Raw genomic sequence first — 19,886 nt, forward strand, 5'->3', positions numbered from 1 at the left:
CACCTTGCTGATAAAGACATACCCAAGGCTGGGAAGAAAAAGAGGTTAATGGTCCCACAGTTCCAGGTGGCCGGGGAGGCCTCACAATCATGACGGAAGGCAAAAGGCGCTTCTTACATGGCGGTAGCAGGAAAGAATGAGAGAGAAGCGAAAGTGTAAACCCTTTTTCAACCCATCAGATCTCATGAGATTTATTCACCACCACGAGAACAGTATGGGGGAACCCCCGCCCCAGCTCTTGATTCAATTATCTACCTCTGGGTCCCTCCCACAACACGAGGGAATTAACGGAGCTACAATTCAAGATGAGATTTGGGTGGGGACGTAGAGCCAAATCATATCAGCTAGCAACTGTGAATTAAAGTGACAAACGATAGAGTCACAGGAGAAAAAGCATACAAATTTTACCTGATAATAATATTTTAATTTTTATGTGCATGGAGGTCTTCAAAGAAAGTGGAGACCCAGACAAGTGGTTAGATTTGGGAGCTTGGATACCATTTTAGCAAAGGGCAATACATTGTGGAGAGGTGACCAAGGAAAAGGGGTTTGGGCTTCTAGGTGTGGTCACTGTGGGCAAGTAAACACGCAGGTGAAAGTTGTGAAAGATTGGGTCATTTAGCAAGGTTTAATCCATGCAGACTCATCTCGGTGCTGTCTCCCCTCTCTGGTGATAGAAGTTGTTCTTCTCTCCCTCGTAGGAGGGATGAGGGAACATCTTCACAAGGGAAATTTATGCCCTCCTCTCTGGTAGATAGGAGGAGGACAGAAGTTTTGTTTTGTTTTGTTTTGTTTGACAGAGTCTCACTCTTGTCACCTAGGCTGGAGTGCAATGGTGCAATGTTGGCTTACTGCAACCTCTACCTCCCGGGTTCAAGCAATTCTCCTGCTTCAGCCTCCTGAGTAGCTGGGATTACAGGCACCCGCCACCATGCCCAGCTAATTTTTATATTTTTAGTAGAGACTGCCACCACACCTGGCTAATTTTTGTATTTTTGGTAGAGATGGGGTTTTGCCATATTGATCAGGCTGATCTTGAACTCCTGACCTCAAGCGATCCGCCCACCTCAACCTCCCAAAGTGCTGCAATTACAGGCATGAGCCATTGAGTCTGGCCCTCTTTTTCTATCTCTACTTTTTCTCAATTATCTTCAGCTCAAAATAATTCTTATGGCAAAATGGCATATTTTGGGGTGGCATATTCTGATCCTTTTCAGCATAGAGGGTTTTTTTTTGAATCAATAACTGAGGAATAAATATTCTTACTAAAACCCAATGATTCATCAACTCAGAAGGGTCTTCTGAAGAAGGTGGTCTCCCAGCATGCTCTGGGTTCTGTTTGCTTGCCGATGGAACCCAGTTAATCAGCTCACAGGACTCATGAAGCTTGCATGCAGCGAATAGCAAGACACTTTCAGAATAGGGGCTTAGCACACTGTCAGGGCTCTCAGAGTTTACTATTGTTACCATCATTATTATTAACTATCATTGTTATTATTGCCTACTGTTACGATTTCTAACATGCCTCTATTCGCCCTTCAAGTGAGTGAAACATTCCTCAGGCCCTGCCTGGCAAAAGCACCTTGGAGAATTTCAGGCTGCTGGTGAGAGTCTAGAGCTGACCCCAGCCTGCCCTGAGGAAGGTCAGCGCAAGGGTAGGCACTTGGCTTGGTTAGTTGCTTTCTCCTGCCTAGGCTAAGTGTTAAGTGCTCTCTGAACAGCCACTGCATGAAATTAGTGGATAATACAACTAACCTGGTGAATTAGTCTGTTTTCACGCTGCTGAAGTCATACCTGAGACCGGGAAGAAAGAGTTTTAATGGACTCACAGCTCCATGTGGCTGGGGAGGCCTCACAATCATGGCGGAAGGCAAAAGGCACTTCTTACGTGGCAGCAGCAAGAGAGAATCAGACAGCCAAGCAAAAGGGATCTCCCCTTATAAAACCATCAGAGCTCATGAGATTTATTCACTACCAGAGAGCAGTATGGGGGAAACGGCCCCCGTGATTCAGTTGTCTCCCACCGGGTCCCTCCCACAACATGTGGGAATTATGGGAGGACAATTCAAGATGAGATTTGGGTGGGGACAGAGTCAAACCAGGCCACATGGCTGTGAGTGCCAGGAACCTGGAAGCGGACTTAACTGTAATATTAAAGAGGAGGCTCTTCTTCCAATACTGACTTAGCAGAACTGTTTAATGAATTAATTACTTAAGAATGATTGGAGCTACCGCCAAGTTAATGAGGATGATGGAAATTCAACACAAGGAAACCCACAGAACCAGGCAAAAGACCACCTAAAATTTTGTTCACCTAAAATTCTAGAGTTCTTTGAGCAAACCAAATGAGTGGTTGTATAATTTTAAATTAACAGGAATAGATAGGAAGTCTAGGTTATTAAAATAATTTGTGCTTTCAGTTCATTTTTCAAATAGGCTTCCTATTGCATTTTTCTTCTGATTCAGTTGAGCTAGGGTGACAACTCCTAAATGTGTGATATTTTCAGCTAAGTGCTAGTGTCCAAGGACAAGGCAACCCCGAAAAGAAAATGGTTTAAGTGAGGAGTAACCAGAGAAACACAGAGTGCACATGAAAAACTTAGGCAAAAAAAAACAAAAACAAACAAAAAAACCAAAACAAACAAACAAAAAAACACAACAAAACCAAAAAACTGAAGGATTAAATGTTCATAATTTAGAATTGATGACTATACCAGATTTTCAGATATGGCCATTTTCTGTGGAGGAAGAAGCGCTACCGTCTGTCAGTTTGGACTGCTATAACAAAATCCTACAAACAGGGTGGGTTAAATAGCAGACATTCATTTCTCCCAGTTCCAGAAGCCAGAAGTCCAAGGTTAAGGTGCCAGTAGAGTCAGTGTCTTGGTGAGGGCTCTCTTCCTGGCTTGCAGGTGTCCTCCTTTTCGCTGTGTCTTCACATGACCTTTCCTTGGAGTATGCAAGTGAAGAGAAAACAAAAACAAGATTTTTTTTTTTTTTTTTTTGAGATGGAATCTCACTCTGTCGCCTAGGCTGGAGTATAGTGGCGCAATCTCAGCTCACTGCAATCTCTACCTCCTGGGTTTAAGCAGTTCTCCTGCCTCAGCCACGTGAGTAACTGGGGGTACAGGTGCATGCCATCACGTCCTGCTAATTTTTGTGTTGTTAGTAGAGACGGGCTTTCACCTTATTGGTCAGGCTAGTCTTGAACTCCTGACCTTGTGATCTGCCCGCCTTGGCCTCTCAAGAGAACGAGATCTTATAAGGACACGAGTCCCATCACGAGGACTCCATTTTGAGGACCTTATGACCTTTCCAAGGCTTCATCTCTAAATACCAGGACATTGGGGGTGAGGGCTTCAACATAGCAATTTCGGGGGAACACAAGTCCATTTATAGAATCTAGCAAATAATGTGCCAGTTGTGAAGGAATGATTTTTACGCTATAATTTTTTTATTTTAATGGAGTGGTTGTGGTCAACTGAAGTGCCACCAGAAGAAAGGAAAACAGCCAGTGAGGTTGTAAGTAAGTCTCAGCACTCACTGAATTGTGACGTGCAGCTGAAGTCATCCTGAGAAAGTTGCACTGGATGACAAAAAGGATACAAATGAAACAAATGTCTAGTTATTGTATGACACACACACAAATTAACTTTTCTACTATCTTCTTAGGTTCAGCACCTGGTGCCTGTGGAAGAAACTTATAAAAGACAGTTAACGGGAGAAAAAAAATGTTTATGCCTTATGCATGTGAGAGCCAACAAAGGAAGTAGCTGGCTCATTAATAGTTAGAGTTAAAGAGTTAAAGGCTTATATATCTAACGTTGTAGGAGAGGAGAAGGGGGAGAAAGGCTTCCTACAGAAAGAACAAATAGGTTTCTTTTGGAAAGACAAATAGATTTTTTCTTTCTTTCTTTCTTTTTTCTTTTTGAGATAGAATCTCACTCTGTCACCCAGGCTGGAATGCGGTGGTGCGATCTCCACTCACTGCAACCTCTGCCTTCTGGACTCAAGTGATCCTCCTGCCTCAGCCTCCCGAGTAGCTGGAATTACAGGTCCGCATCACCATGCCCGGCTAATTATTGTATTTTTAGTAGAGACGGAGTTTTGCCATGTTGGCCAGGCTGGTCTCGACCTACTGACCTCAGGTGATCTTCCCACCTTGGCCTCCCAAAGTGCTGGGATTACAGGCATGAGCCACTGTGCCCGGCCAGTCTCAATCCATTTAGAAAGCTTATTTTTCCAAGGTTAAAGACGCACCTGTGATAGCCTCAGGACGCCCTGACAACATGTGCCCAAAGTGGTCAGGGCACCGCTTGGTTTTGTACATTTTGTGGAGGCATGAGACATCAATCGATGAGTGTAATATGTACATTGGTTCTGTCTGGAAAGGTGGGACAACTCCAAGTTGGGGGGCTTCCAAGTCATAGGTAGATGAGAGACATAAGGTTGATCAGCCTCTCACTGAATACACAATTTACACCTGAGAGAGGGGTAGAGGACTAGTCAGTTATGCCTTAGTCTGACTCAATGGATCTGTATTTCTATGTAAGCAATAGGGCAGAGAAAGCAATCAGGTACACATCTGTCTCAGGTGAGCAGAGAGAGGACTTTGAGTTCTGTCCTTTGCTCCACACCTGTGAAGATCAGCTACAATTTACATTGCCAGGGTGAGATTCAACAGAGCGGTTTTTAAGGTAAACATCTTGAGGCCCACAAGGGAATTTTTGTCATGGGCAAATTGTGAGGGATATATGTAGTTTTTTCGTCTTTATAGCTACGTTATTTAGGAATAAAATGGGAGGCAGGTCTTCCTGATACAGTTCCCAGCTTGACTTTCTCCCTTTGGCTTAGGGATTTTGAGGTCCCGTGATTTATTTTCCTTCCACACCTTCAGCTGGAAGGAACAGCATTCTCCGCCTCCCCGGCCCCATTTGCTTGCTTCTTGGTCTTTAACTATGTGAGCTGTATCTTCCATTGGTGCCTGTTACATGCAGAAATCTTTGATTCTGAGTTCTCTGACAAGATTATCAAAAAGGACCATTAAAAAGGCAGACCTTTCACTGGGTGTGGTGGCTCCCACCTGTAGTCCCAGCACTTTGGAAGGCTGAGGCTGGAGGATCGCTTGAGCCTAGGAGTTCGGATCGCGCCACTGCACACTGCAGCCTGAGTGACAGAGCAAGACGCTGTCTCCAAAAAAAAAAAAAAAAAAAAAAAAGCAGACAGTTCAGTATGGTGCTGAACATCAGGATCTTGGGACACAGTCTTCTAGAACTGTCACAGTGCTCTGCAAAGCCATGTCCCTGTGTTCATCTCCCAGCACTGGGGGGTGGGGAGTTGGAGCTCTGCCTTACCCACCAGTCCTCAAGCAAACGCCAAGGAAACCACACTTACTCCTAATGGCTGTCTCATCCAGAGGACGCACCCTCAGGACTTTTTTCTTTCTTAAGAGAATTTGTTCTTGTGGATGTCAAGGTGCCTGGCTGGGAGAAGGAGCCAGTTCCACCAGCCTCTGGGTCTTTGCTGGAGGCAAGGTCAGTCAGCCAGGCAACTGGTGGAAGAGGACCAGGGTGGGGCCTGAGCAGGACCTTGACTCTGAAGGACTTGGAGGAGGAGGATGAGGGAGTGGAGGCCGGAGTGGAGAGGATAGACTGGCCCTGAGGCCTCTGCATTCCCAGCCCGGGGGCCTGGACTTCCTGTGTTTGACTGCTGTGTGGGGCTGGCTGATGATTAATGAGGAAATACGCATTCTGAAGAGCTTCTGCCTCCCTGGAGTGTGAGGCCACATCTGTGTTTATAACACAGCCTGTGATGTGACAGAGACATTTCGTGAGGAACTTCTGGTTCTGGTGAGGCAGCATCAGGACTCTCTAGAGGTCAGACGAGAGTGTGTTCTTACGTTTGTGTGGAGGGAGGACCACAGCCACGAAGAAGCCTTTAGGAAATGAAGCGCCTTTGCTGAAGCTCTCCAGAGGGTTTACCTGTCGTCTGGCATAAGACGACTCCAGTCTGTGGCTCCCCTGTGACAGGTGTTTGTCAAGTGAGTTTCTCCACAGGGCCCCTCAAGCCCCATACAGGCCGTTATCTGAGTTTCCCAGGAAAGTGCTGGACGTTTACACACATGATCTTCGCTTTCCAATTTCCACAGGGTTAAAAACTACAAGCGTGGACTTCTCTGAGAGTTCAGAAATTCCAGATGGTTTCTGATCAGTGAGTGTCGCTTTCACAGTGAACTGTTCTTGGGATGGGTTGAAAGCTGAGACTTGGCTGAAATTTGGTGGGCTGGGGGAGTCGGGATTCAAATAATAGAAAGTTTTAAAAAACTTTTACAGACTTCGAGGGTACAAATGCAGTTTTGTTCCATGGAGATACTGTGCAGTGGGAAAGTCTGGGCTTTTGGAACTGACTGACTCATGACGTCTGCCATTCATTGGACAAGCTTGTAAATGCCTTTTCCACCCTCTAATGAGATGCCTTAGGGAAAGTAGAATTGTCCCGAAGTCTCTGGAGGTTCCAAGAAGGCAGGCCCTGAATGCAAGGGGCTCAGAGCTGGAGTCTTCCAAGTGCAGGAGAAATGCCAGCGCCTTTTTATTGAGCCGTGGAGGTGTCCAGGGAGCCCCTTAGCCCCTTACATGGTTTTTGTTATAGCTATTTCCTTCTTCTTTTTTTCTTTACTTAAAAAAATTTTCAATAGTTTTTGGGGTACCAGTGGTTTTTGGTTACGTGAATAAGTTCTTAAATGGTGATTTCTAAGATTTTAGTGCACCTGTCACCCGAGCAGTGTACACTGTGCCTAATATGCAGTCTTTTATCCCTCACCCTCTTCCTCCCTGAGTCCCCAAAGTCTATTGTGTCATTCTTATGCCTTTGTGTCCTCATAACTTAGCTCCCACTTGTAAGCGAGAACATATGACGTTTGGTTTTCCATTCCTGAGTTACTTCACTTAGAATAATGGCCTCCAGCTCCATCTAAGGTGCTGCAAAATACGTTATTTCATTCCTTTTTTATGACTAAGTCGTAGTCCGTGGTATATATATATCACATTTTCTTTATCCACTCATTGGTTGACGGGTATTTAGGTTGGTTTCGTATTGTTGCAATTGCAATTGTGCTGCTATAAACATGCATGTGCAAGAGTCTTTTTCATAAGACGACTTCTTTTCCTTTGGGTAGATACCCAGGAATGGGATTGCTGGATCGGGTGGTAGTTTTACTTTTAGTTCTTTGAGGAACCTCCTGCTGTTTTTCATGGTGGTTGTATAATTTACGTTCCCAGCAGTGTAAAAGTATTCCCTTTCACCACATCCACACCAACATTTGTAGCTTTTTCTTTTATGATAATTCTTGCAAGAGTAAGGCAGCATCTCATTGTGGTTTTAACTTGCATTCCCTGATTAGTGATGTTGAGTATTTTTTCATATGTTTACTGGCTGTTTGTGTATCTTCTTTTGAGAATTGCCTGTTCATGTTCTTTGCCCGCTTTTTGATGGACTTATTCTTTTTCTTTATTTTTTTCTTGTGATTTGTTTTAGTTCCTTGTAGATTCTGGATACTAGTTCTTTGTTGGAGGCATAGTTTGCAAATATTTTCCCCCACTCTGTGGGTTGTGTGTTTACTCTGCTGATTGTTTCTTTTGCTGTGCAGAAGCTTCTTAAATTAGCTCCTATTTATTTGTTTATTTATTGCATTTGCTTTTGAGGTCTTAAAGCATTTGCTTTTGAGGTCTTGAGCTCAGGCACACTTGCTTTGGAGTGTGCCTAAGCGAATGTCCAGGGCATTTTTCTGGTGCCATCTTCTAGAATTCTTAGAGTTTCGGGTCATAGATTTAAGTCTTTCATCTATCTTGAGTTAGTTTTTGTATAAGGTGAGAGGTGGGGATTCAGTTTCATTCTTCTACGTGTGGCTTGCCAATTCTCCCAGGATCATTTATTTAATAGGGTGTCCTGTCCCCAATTTATTTTTTTGTATGCTTGGTTGAAGATCAGTTGGCTGTAAGTATTTGGCTCTATTTCTGAGTTCTCTATTTGTTCCATTAGTCTATGTGCATATTTTTATACCAGTACCAAGCTGTTTTGGTAACTGTAGCCTTGTAGTATAATTTGAAGTCAGGTAATGTGAAGCCTCCAGATTTATACTCTACAGTTGTTGGGAAGAATGTTCTGTAAATATGTGTAAGGTCCATTTGTTCTAGGGTATAGTTTATGTCCATTGTTTCTTTGTTGACTTTCTGTCTTGATGATCTGTCTAGTGTTATCACTGGGGTATTGAAGTCCCCCACTATTATTGTGTTGCTATCTATTTAATATCTTAGGTCTAGTAGTAATTGTTTTTAAAATCTGGGTGCTGCAGTATTAGGTGCATATACATTTAGGATTGTAATATCTTCTTGTTGGATTAATCCTTTTATCTATATAATGTCCTTCTTTGTCTTTTTTTTTTTTCAACTGTTGTTGCTTTAAAGTCTGTTTTGTCTGAAATAAAAATAGCTACTCTTACTTGCTTTTGGTTTCTGTTTGTGTGAAATATCTTTCTCCAACCTTTCACCTTGAGTTTATGTGAGGGCTTAGGTGTTAGCTGAATCTTTTAAAGACAGTAGATATTTGGTTGGTGTATTTTTGTTTTTTTAATCCATTCTGCTATTTTGTATCTTTTAAGTGGAGCATTTAGGCCATTTACATTAGGTCAATATTGAGATGTGAGGTACTGTTGTATTCATCATACTAGTTGTTACCTAGATACTTCTATTTTTAATTGTGTTACTATTTAATAGACCCTCTGAGATTTATGCTTTAAGCAGGTTCTATTTTGGTGCAGATGAAACTTTTGTTTCAAGATTTAGAACTCCTTTTAGCGTTTCTTATAGTGCTGGTTTGGTAGTGGCAAATGCCTTCAGCATTTGTTTGTCTGAAAAAGACTTTCTCTCTCATTTATGAAGCTTAGTTTTGCTGGCTATAAAATTCTTGGCTGACAATAATTTTGTTTAAAGAGGCTAATGATAGGACTTCAATCCCTTCTGGCTTATAAGGCTTCTGCTGAGGAATCTGTATGGCTATTTCCCACCAAACTTGAGCAGGCACTTGCCCCCTATTCTGTTTGTTTTTGAGCTTCTTGCTGTTGCCCCAAACAGGACATTTTCTGGCACTTTTGAAGATTCCATTATCAAGCTGTTTCCAATAATCCAAAAATAAGGGGCTAAGTGAGATCTCAAATGCACCAATTTTCTTTCTGAGAGGACTAGCTTGGTGAGTCCTGGCTGATCTTCTGAGTGTGTTTGCCTCTTGTCAGGACAGGGAGGAATTGGTGGGTGGCTAATCCTATCTATTTAATACAATTTAATAAGACTAAAGACTTTAAGAAAAAAAGATTTTTCAACTAAGTGTAGGTAATTCAAGTCTGCTATAATGAAATGAATGAGAAATCTCAAGTCCTGTTCAGACTACCCTACAGGGATATTAATGAACAATACCTGGCATATGTCTTTATTTAATTAAAGCAGCTTGTCTGATTTCAGTTAAACTTGAAATCAGCTTTATGACAGTGTTCCAACTGCATATGCCCTTCAAATGCTATCACCTCTCAAATCCATATCTGTAGCAACCTCACTGCTTGGTTCCTGGAGCTCTGAGGGTGTTTTTGCACTGTCTGCCCTGTGATTCTGCTAGATTCTTCTTTCATACAGAGATGAAATGCAGATGACATGTGAGGATGTTGGCAGAATGGAGTGTTGAGTAAGTTAAGCAATCTGTTCTTAGTCTGTTGCCTGACTCTACCTGCTTGTCAGGGACTAGAAGTCTTTCCTAACATACCTTAATCTATTGCTGCGTTGTTTTCTATAACACTGGATTCACACTTGGCTGTGTCTGCTTTTGGTAAAATATGTAATTTTTAATAACTAGATGACTCAATTTCTCTTTCATCCTCTGCTAGAGCCTGACGTTCCAGGTGACTACTTGTGGAGTTGTGTTAATCGAACCTTAAAAATTAGTGAATGATTTATTTGACACTTCATAATTCCAGATTTTGGATCAATCTGGGAAGGCTGTGATTTCATTTTGGTTTGTATACAGCTGTTGTACAACTTGCTACTGAGGCGTATTTGTAGGGATTTGCTGAGTCTATGGTAGATTATTGCAAGGGGCTGGGTTCCACAATGAAATGCTGCTGCAGCACACGTATTTCAAACCTTATATTAAATTACAGGCTGGGAGTGGTGGCTCATGCCTGTAATCCCAGCACTTTGGGAGGCCGAGACAGGCAGATCACCTGAGGTCAGGAGTTCGAGACCAGCCTTGCCAACATGGTGAAACTCCATCTCTACTAAAAATACAAAAACAAATTAGCCCAGCGTGGTGGCGGGTGCCTGTACTCCCAGCTACCTGGGAAGCTGAGGCAGGAGAGTTGCTTGAACCCAGGAGGCAGAGGTTGCAGTGAGCCGAGATCGTGCCATTGCACTCCAGCCTGGCCAACAGAGCGAGACTTGGTCTCAAACAAACAAACAAACAAACAAAAAATTACAGACACGAGTAGTTATAGTTTGATGCACATGTTGAATTTTGCTTTCCAAAGACCTCGGAGAAATGAAGGGGTGGAAACCCCACATTCTTTCTCAAGGCTGTGAATACCAGTAATGCACTTAAATGCTAAACGCGGGTCACGGGCCTGAGCATCTTTGCTGTCCTTCACGCTGACACTCTGGGTTTCATTCAGTAACTTGGGTGAGATGTCCGCAGATCGAGGTGTGGCAGTGGTTTTCCCATCACGGTTTCAATTCTTGTATTTTTTGTTTCTGGGTTAGCTGTGGGATCTGCCTTCTACGTCCTATCGAAACGAAAGGAGACTGGAGCCATAGATGTGTGTTGTCAGCACATTAGAAAGTCTCTCCTCAAAGTCCCTGATGGGACCTGGCACCTTATATTCTGGAGGGATGGGTGGACTAGCCTCGCAGGGCTGTGGAATGTGTGTAGATGCCAAAGCTGAAATGAGAACCGTTCGGGTCACTGGACTCCACTCATTGGTGCTGTGGAGGAATGTTTGCAATAAAGAGACCCTTTCCTGAGGCTGAGGAGTGTTGTTTTGCAGGTGGTTCGTGACATGTTCAGCACATAGGTGATCCAACCCTGAATCTTCCAGGAGGACACATCAGTACTGGTGAGTGTCTTGGATAAGCCTCTCCTAGGGGAGAGAGAAAAGCAAACAGAAAAAAATGCAAGGGCGGAGGGTGACCAAGAGGGCGTCAACAAACAAAGGGGGTTGGAAGGAAGGAACAAAAGGTATACATGGCAGAATCCTCCTGTGCCGTCAATGGTCTGGCCAGGCCTTACCCCGTCTATCCTGACCTCCCTGAACTCTGACCTCACTCCGTCCACCCACCCCTCGCTCTGCCGCAGAGCCTTCTCTGCATTTGGTCAAGCACAGCAGGCACAGTCCCCCTGAGGGCCTTAGCACCTGCTGTTTCCTCTGCTGGGAAAGTTCTTCCTGTAGGTGTCCAGTGCGGTGGCTGTTGTCTAACCTCATTCGCTGTGCATGGTGCACCTTCGCGGGGGCCTTTCTCTGGCCACCCTGTTTGAAGTGGTAGCTGGTGCCCCTCCTCGTCCTGTTTTTCCCCACACCTATTGCCACCTTCTAATAGGCTCTGCATTTTGGCCAGTCATTCAGAGGTGAGTCTGCACCATCTACACCCCTTCATGATCCAGGTGGGCTTGCGGGTGGGGTAAGACCATTTCATCCAGTGATTCTCAGATTTGACCAGGCACCACAATCACCTGGAGGGCTTCTTTAAATCCAAAATTCTGGGCCCACCCCAGGGGTTTCTGATTCAGGAGGTCTGAGGTGGGCCCAGAAATGTGCTTTGTTTTTTTTTTTTAAGAGTCTCCCTCTGTCACTTAGGCTGGAGTGCAATGACGTGATCTCTGCTCACTGCAACCTCCACCTCCCGGGTTCAAGCAATTCTCCTGCCTCAGCCTCCTGAGTACCTGGGATTACAGGTGCACACCACCACACCTGGCTAATTTTTGTATTTTTCGTAGAGATGGGGTTTCACCATGTTGGCCAGGCTGGTCTCGAACTCCTGACCTCACATGATCCACCTGCCTCAGCAAGTGCTGGAATTACAGGTGTGAGCCACTGCACCCGGCCTGTGCTTTCTAACACTTCCCAAGAGAGGCTGCCACTGTCTACACTGTGATGTGCCGATCTAACGTGTCCACGGGCACACACCAGCTGGGGGGCAGGGGAGGGGTGGCACAGAAGACTTCTGAAGAGTAGATGCTCGTCAGAGATGGGCGGTTACCTGCTCGCTTTATTTTCCCAGGGCCAGGAAGAACATATGGAGGTGCAGAGCTACGGGAAAGCTGTTCTGACCGTGCTGGTCGTCCTGGCTGGGCTGGCAGGTAGGGGTCGCGTGAGCTTTGTGGGCTGTTCACCAATGTCCGCTTGGAGTGTTGGGGGAAGACAAGGGCCACAGGAGGCCTCTGGAACACACAACTGGCGGAAGAGTCTTTCTCAGACACTTCCCACTGCAGACCTTCCCATGGCGACCTCTTCTGTGTGACCCATTTCCTACTGCATCGACTCGACTCCCAGAACGGTCCTTCAGGTGCATGGATGGCATCTCCCCTCATCCTCATCAGGGCCATCACTGTCCTGGGAGTCTGCCTTTGGTTCCTTCCCACAAGTGGTTGCACCTGCTGAAATGTCCCTTCCCCTCCCTGGTTTCTCACCTCTTCAATTTCTCTCTGGCCTTCAAGGAAAACCTGACTCAGAAATCACCTCCTCCCTGAAGCCGCCTAACCCTTGCCATTTTCAGGGCGAGAATCCCAGTTTCCGTTTACTGACAGGCGAAGGGTTCTGTTGTGTGTGACACACTCCAGCGCTCTCCAGCGGTGTCAGCCGGAGTGAACTCCTGCGTGCAAGGCCTGGGTCTCCTGGTCCGACTACTTTCTATGCGAGAGGCATAGCGTATGGTCTGGGGCGCTGGGAGGAACTGGGGTTTTCACAGCCAGCTTTGGTTTTCATTAGGTTTGTTTAGTTTCCATTGCTTCAGGGGGTGTTAGTTTTGTGTTCCCAACTAGATTATAAACTCCTCTTGCATTCCTGATGGCAGTGACTCGAAGGCATTTATTTGAAGAATAATAGACGTACAGAAAGGGGCACATGTCATAAAGGTATAGCTGGATGACTTTTCACAAAGCGAGCATATTTGTATGATCGACGTTGAGGCCAAGAACCTTCAATGGACAGCTCCCTTCCAGGCACTCCACCCCACTCCCAGTGATCATCATTCTGACTTCTTTTTTTTTTTTTTTTTTTTGTTGAGACGGAGTCTCGCTCTGTTGCCCAGGCTGGAGTGCTGTGGCTGGATCTCGGCTCACTGCAAGCTCTGCCTCCTGGGTTTACGCCATTCTCCTGCCTCAGCCTCCCTAGTAGCTGGGACTACAGGCACCCGCCACCTCGTCCGGCTAGTTTTTTGTATTTTTTTAGTAGAGACGGGGTTTCACTCTGTTCGCCAGGATGGTCTCGATCTCCTGACCTCGTGATCCACCCATCTCGGCCTCCCAAAGTGCTGGGATTACAGGCTTGAGCCACCGCGCCCGGCCCATCATTCTGACTTCTAACTGTGTAGACACGTTTTGCATGTTTTGTACTTTACAAACATATCTACTCTATTTTAGGTGGCTAGACAATGTGTTTTACAATTCTGGCCATGACAGTGAAAGAATAAAATGGAATAGAATAGAATGGGCAGTATCAGAGCGTGTTGCCTGCCTAAGAACTGTTTTGTGACATTTTGGCTTTGGGTCTGTTTATACATTAAATCTAAGAGCACCAGAATGTGGTGCCAAAATGTGTTTGGGGATGAAGATATTCTAAAGGCCTGCGGCAAGCAAAGCAAAGTGTTCCAGAGGTGGTTGTTGAACATTGGTTTGTAGAATGGAGAGGAAAACAAGGTCCCTGCTTGTATAGAGCTTAGGGACTGACTGTAGGGTTAACAAACCACCCTCAATATACATCTTAGGCATATGGCATTGTATGGGCCTATTTCAGCCATGGGTACAAAAAACTCTTCCAAAGGTTTGGTGGGCAATGGATGAACGCTGGGTCTAGTGTTTCTGAGACACTTTTTCCTGAAAAAGCTGAGGCAGGCTGGGCGCGGTGGCTCATGCCTGTAATCCCAGCACTCTGGGAGGCCAAGGTGGGCAGATCACAAGGTCAGGAGATCGAGACCATCCTGACTAACACGGTGAAACCCCGTCTCTACTAAAAATCCAAAAAATTAGCTGGGTATAGTGGCACGCACCTGTAGTCCCAGCTACTTGGGAGACTGAGGCAGGAGAATCACTTGAACCCGAGAGGCGGAGCTTGCAGTGAACTGAGACCGCACCACTGCACTTCAGCCTGGGCAACAGAGCGAGACTCCGTCTCAAAAAAAAAAAAAAAAGGCTGAGGAATATGCGCTGTTTTGAGGGCATGGAGGATCTGGGTTGAGGCCTGAAGGTGGCTATTTCAGGAGAGGAGAGTATATATGGGCTAATTCTAGAGCTCCTGAATGTCCATCCCCAAATTTGTAATGAATACCAAAGCGTTCAAATGCTTCATGTTGGACAGTCTTATGGGTAGAGTCATTTTCATTTGTAGATCCCACTCTGAATATCCATTATCAACCTGTGTGTGCACGCGTAATGCTCTTCCCAGCCCTCTCCTGGCCACCTTGCCTCCTGTATAATGGGTTATATGGAACTCAACCAACATGTTTATTCCCTCAGTACATAATCACTAAGCAGTTGTTTTGGACCACGTCTTTACCTGTCATGTGACGCTGTGCCAGAATCAGGTTGGAAAGCAGGCCGCATTATATAGGGTTCAATGAAACCCCTCTGATGAGACTTTATGGTTTGTAAGGTGGACTCCCCAGTCCCTTAGATAAGAATTTGGGCAAGAGAAGAAAAAGATCAGCCTTCGGTCCTTAGTGACAACCTTAGCTAGTGGCCACAGGGAGGTTCCCAGGCAGGAGGAGACATTGATCTTTCCCAGTGCTCTGCCCCCATCTGACTGTCTGCTCTATAAAGCAAAAGGGAGAGGAAAGAGGAAAGGGAGGTTTTAAGTGAGGCAGGTGATTGTTGGATTCAAGGTCTTCTTTACAGTTTTCTCCTATTCTGTATAGGGGAAGGTTACCGCCGATAAGACACAGCTAAGAGAGGGATGAGCTCCCAGGACCTAAAGTGACCAGAAATACGGCTCCTGAGTCTTGAGGCACAGCTGTAGCGTGGTTTATTAGGGTTTGTTCTAGCAAGGACATTAACCTTCCTCCAGTGTTTATTCTGAAGAAATGTTTGGCTAGCCTTCCTCATCTCACTGCCTGACCTTGCAGTGTAGAAAAATGCTGATCATTGCGGCTCTTAAACAGTTAGAGCTAAATGCCTAGCTAAACACAGGTAACACAATCAGGGGAATTTGGTGTTTAGAGTTGGATAGCTCCTGTTTCACCTGAAAGTCAAATCAAAGTCAAGGAGTTTCCATCTGGTGCAGCTCCCTCCTTCCTCCTTTTCATCTCCCAGCTGCAGAATAGGGTTATGTGGGCTGCACAGATTGTATGATTCCGTAGTGACACGTGTGGCCTCCAGGGCACATAAAGATTGGCCTTGGAGTGAAATAATCTCAGCACTTCTCACAAGGCATTGGAAGGAACTGTGGTTTCAGAGGGATGCTGGTTCTGTTGGCGCTGCATGGCCCGGGCTTCTCACTGGGTAAGGCTGGGGCTCACCCATCCATCATCCCCACACTCACCCTGCTGGGCTCTGTCCGCTCGACTGCCATCGACTCAGGGTGGGAGTGCAGGAGGAGTGCGGTTATTACAGCATGGACCCTTGGGGTGCAGACTTGGCTATTTTCTCTTCCTCTTAACAAGCAATTCAGAGTTCTGGAAACCGCGTTGCGGCTTCCCTGGGTGAGTTGTTTTTAAATTCCATTTCTCACACTTAAAACAAAAATCAAAGATCAAAGAGATCTTGGATCAAGAGACTTGCCCTGAGGTCAGGGAGAATACCTAATCTGAGTTGTGTTTTAAAGTCATACTTTCTCTCTCTTTCTCTGTTTTTTTTTTTTTTTTTAAATGATGTCCGGGGACAAAACAAAGAGTAGTAATCATGTTTATCCAAATGCTGGCTTAGCCTTAGTGAACTCTCACCTTCTTCAGTTCTGCCTCTCCCAAGCCAGTGGGCCCCTCCTCCACCATGGCATCCTCGCCTGCTGGTCCCGCTTCTGGAGGGGACTGTTCCTGGTGGCGGCTCACTCCTTCCCTTTCACCTGTTGTTCTTGCAGGGGCAGTTCAGCCCCCATGATGTGCCTGGGTACGCAGGTGAAGAGCTAATGTGCTACTGTGTGTCCAACGGTGTAATTCCTCCCCAGAAACCTTTAGGGCTATAATGAGATTCTTTTAGAACCTGCCGTGCCATTTTTTTAGACAGAGTCTTGCTCTGTTGCCCAGGCTCTAGTGCAGTGGCACGATCTTGGCTCACCGCAACCTCTGCCTCCCGGGTTCAAGTGATTTCCTGCCTCAGCCTCCTGTAGCTGGGCTTATAGGCACCCACAACCACACCTGGCTAATTTTTGTATTTTTAGTAGAGACGGGGTTTCACCATGTTGGCCAGGCTGGTCTTGAACTCTTGACCTCAGGTGATCTGCCCACCTCGGCCTCCCAAAGTGCTGGGATTACAGGTGTGAGCCTCTGCGCCTGGCCTACCTTGCAATTTGACTTACAAGACAGAAGGAAAGGGAGGAGCTGCAGTTTTGGGTGCTACCCAGTGTATATGATGGCAGGCTACCTGGTTCACCCACAGGGATCCCACAACACCAGAAGGTAGTAGAACGTGTTGCCGTCTCATTGATAGGGTGGGCACAAATGAGGAGAAGCCACGGTCTGTGGTGTGCCAGGGTGTCTTCTGGCTATAAACTCTGAATGACATCAGAAGAGAAAAGAGGATGAAATTCAGAGCGGGAAGGTCTGAGTTTGGGTCCCAGCCCCACTGCTGTGAATGCAAATCCTGGGATGTTGCCAGTTGGCAGAGTTGGTTTTTTAATGGAGGCTCTGAGGGAGGGTCTTCCATGCATCTTCCTTAGCTTCTGATGTTGCTCCAATCCTTGGCATTCCTTGGCTTGTAGATGCATCACTCCAGTCTCTGCATCCATCCTCACATGGTGTTCTTCTCCGCAGGCCTCTGTGTCTCAAATCTCACTCTGCATTTCTCTTGCAGGGACACCTGTGATTGGATTTAGGGCCCATTCTAAACCCAGGTCGATTTCATCTTGAGATCCTTACCTAATTACATCTGCAAAGACCCTATTTTCAAAGGTTCCATTCTGAGGATCCAGTGGAGATGTGTTTTGAGGAATACTGTTCAACCCAATACAGCTGTAGAGTTAGCGGGTAGAGTGGAAAGGAGGGCACGGCAGTGGCTTCCACCGGAAGCTCCTGATCTGCCGGGGAGAGGTGGTGTTAGGATCCAAAAGACACAGAGTCTGAGCCACTGGATGGTAACCCTGGGGGTTACCACTGATAAATACAGAAAGGTTACAGCACACAGTTGATTTATGGAGATCCATTCATTTACCAACTTGAAAAATTGGCTACCTTCCAGGTTCTGGATCTGGTAATGAAGTCATAGAAGGCCCCCAAAATGCAACAGTCCTGAAGGGTTCCCAGGCTCGCTTCAACTGCACTGTCTCGCAGGGCTGGAAGCTCATCATGTGGGCTCTCAATGACATGGTGGTGCTGAGCATCAGGCCCATGGAGCCCATCATCACCAATGACCGCTTCACCTCTCAGAGGTACGACCAGGGCGGGAACTTTACCTCAGAGATGATCATCCACAATGTGCAGCCCAGTGATTCGGGGAACATCAGATGCAGCCTCCAGAACAGTCGCCTGCATGGATCTGCTTCCCTTACGGTCCAAGGTGTGTATGCAGGTGGCTTCTGAATGCCACATCTGAAGTCTATCGGGTTAAATGTCAGAGGGCAGGAAGAACCTTCTAAAGTTCATGCTGCGTATGATGGCAGATGTGGTCTACCTTCAGTTGGTGTTGACGTACAATCATTCTGAACTGATGAATGCTTTGTGGTTTGTCGCCTCCTTCCTCCCTCATGCTCTCCCTGCCTCCTCCCTTCCTCTTCCCTTCTCTCCCTCTCTTTCTTCCCTCCTGTGTGCTCTAGCCTTCAGTTGGCAATAGGCTTAGAATTATTCTGGATGGACTAATGTTTATTGTTTTGTTGATTTATCCCCCTTCTTCCTCACTTCCTCCCTTCTTTCCCTTTTTCCTGCTTCATTCCCTCTCTCCTTCCATCTTAGCTTTCCTTCTTTTTTTTCTGGTTAAGACTAATAGAGACAGATTTTATCACTTCCCCTTTGAATCCATTTCAGTATTTAATAGCCTTTCTGGAAATATATCCTGTAATTCTTCTGGGGCTAGTTGCAGTCATTTTTCTTTGATTTAGAGACAGTTGGCAATCACTGCCCTTTCTCTAGTTTTTCCATGTACATGACCATATTTCTCTGCTTACATCATTTATCAACTCTGAAGTATGCTTTAACTTTTTCCTCTTCCAAGCAGAATCCCCCCAACTTATTTCTGTACCCTGCCTTCAATTACAGTGGGATAGTCATTACAGTCAAAGTTGTGTGTTCACCAAATATATCAAGTCGTTGAGAGAAAAGGAAAGAATAAACAAAATTTATAATAATAGATAGCTTATTTTTCATTTCAGAGGTAATTTGGAGGTGCTTAAGATAATGTTTCACAGTAAAAAGTAAAAGGATGCTTTACAAAGATTTGGAATAGTCTTACCAAAATTTAATCACTTTGCATTCTTTACAAGTGTATTTATACTCTATTTAAAGATATAGAGTTCCTGATTTCTATGGCAGCATTTCTTATAAGAAAATATATTATATCTTATAAATTATTTCTTATCTCTATGTATTTACTTGTCTGGAAGAAATTCCCAAAGATTTTGTTCATATTTACGTTGCTATTAAATCAGATTTCATAACCTTTGGTGGAGACATGTTTACCTATTTCTATTTGTGCTTTAAAAAATGTTTTCTTACTTTAGAAATTTAGCTAAATTGGTGTGTCTTTTGTGTGTTTTTAATTTTGTGTAGTTTAATTAGGGGCACAATTGTATTTTCTAAATAAGTGATTTTATAAGGCTATTTACGACTGTTGGCCTATTTTGCTCGACCAGATTCTTATTATGATAATTTGCGATATAAGAGAAAGAACAGAGGAAAAAGAATCAAAGATATAAATCCTGGTTTTGGCTTCATCAGTTATCTATCAGACGGACCCCTGAGATGGCTCAATTTCTTCATTTTTAACCTGGAGATGAATCTTCCCAGCCCACCTCAAGGGTTTGCTGTGTGGATCAGGTGAAAAAATGACTAAAGGTGGTTTGATGACTCCAAAGTCCTGCCTGATGTAATTCCCTGCACGTTAAGTTGGGAGCCAGAGTGTTCTAGTGGTCAGGAGTGCTGACTTCGGGCTTGGCTGCCTGGGTCCATGTTACCACTTTATGACAAGTTATGACCTGGGGCACAATTACTTAATGACTTTGAGTGCTAGTGTCCTCATCATAGGGCTGCCGTGGTTCAAATGAGTAGGTCTATGTAAAGCCTTTACCACACCTGGCTCCTAGCAATCACTGTATGGCCATTTGCTATTATTTATTGTGTTCCCAATAAAAGCATGCCATTGTATTCGGTATTTAAGAGTGACTCAAAGAGGAATGGAATAAGACACAATTTCTTTCTTTTAAAACCTCACAAGAAGAGTGGATAATGCAAGTTGCACAAATAATAGGGATACCAGCCACCCAGATGCTGGCAAGTGAG

At 45.0% G+C, this 19,886-nt stretch overlaps 1 protein-coding gene across 1 annotated transcript in view; it reads left to right on the forward strand.

Moving 5' to 3' along the window:
* Positions 1-19,886, forward strand: part of IGSF5 (immunoglobulin superfamily member 5) — a 176,999-nt gene that overhangs the window by 128,122 nt on the left and 28,991 nt on the right. The window contains exons 11-12 of the mRNA XM_073010696.1: positions 11,081-12,390; positions 17,635-17,952. Of these exons, the coding sequence (XP_072866797.1) occupies positions 12,279-12,390; positions 17,635-17,952 (430 nt within the window). The 5' untranslated portion in view covers positions 11,081-12,278. The remainder of the gene's footprint in view (positions 1-11,080; positions 12,391-17,634; positions 17,953-19,886) is intronic.

Source organism: Chlorocebus sabaeus, chromosome 2 (genome assembly GCF_047675955.1).
Source record: "Chlorocebus sabaeus isolate Y175 chromosome 2, mChlSab1.0.hap1, whole genome shotgun sequence".
Classification (NCBI taxonomy): Eukaryota; Metazoa; Chordata; class Mammalia; order Primates; family Cercopithecidae; genus Chlorocebus; species Chlorocebus sabaeus.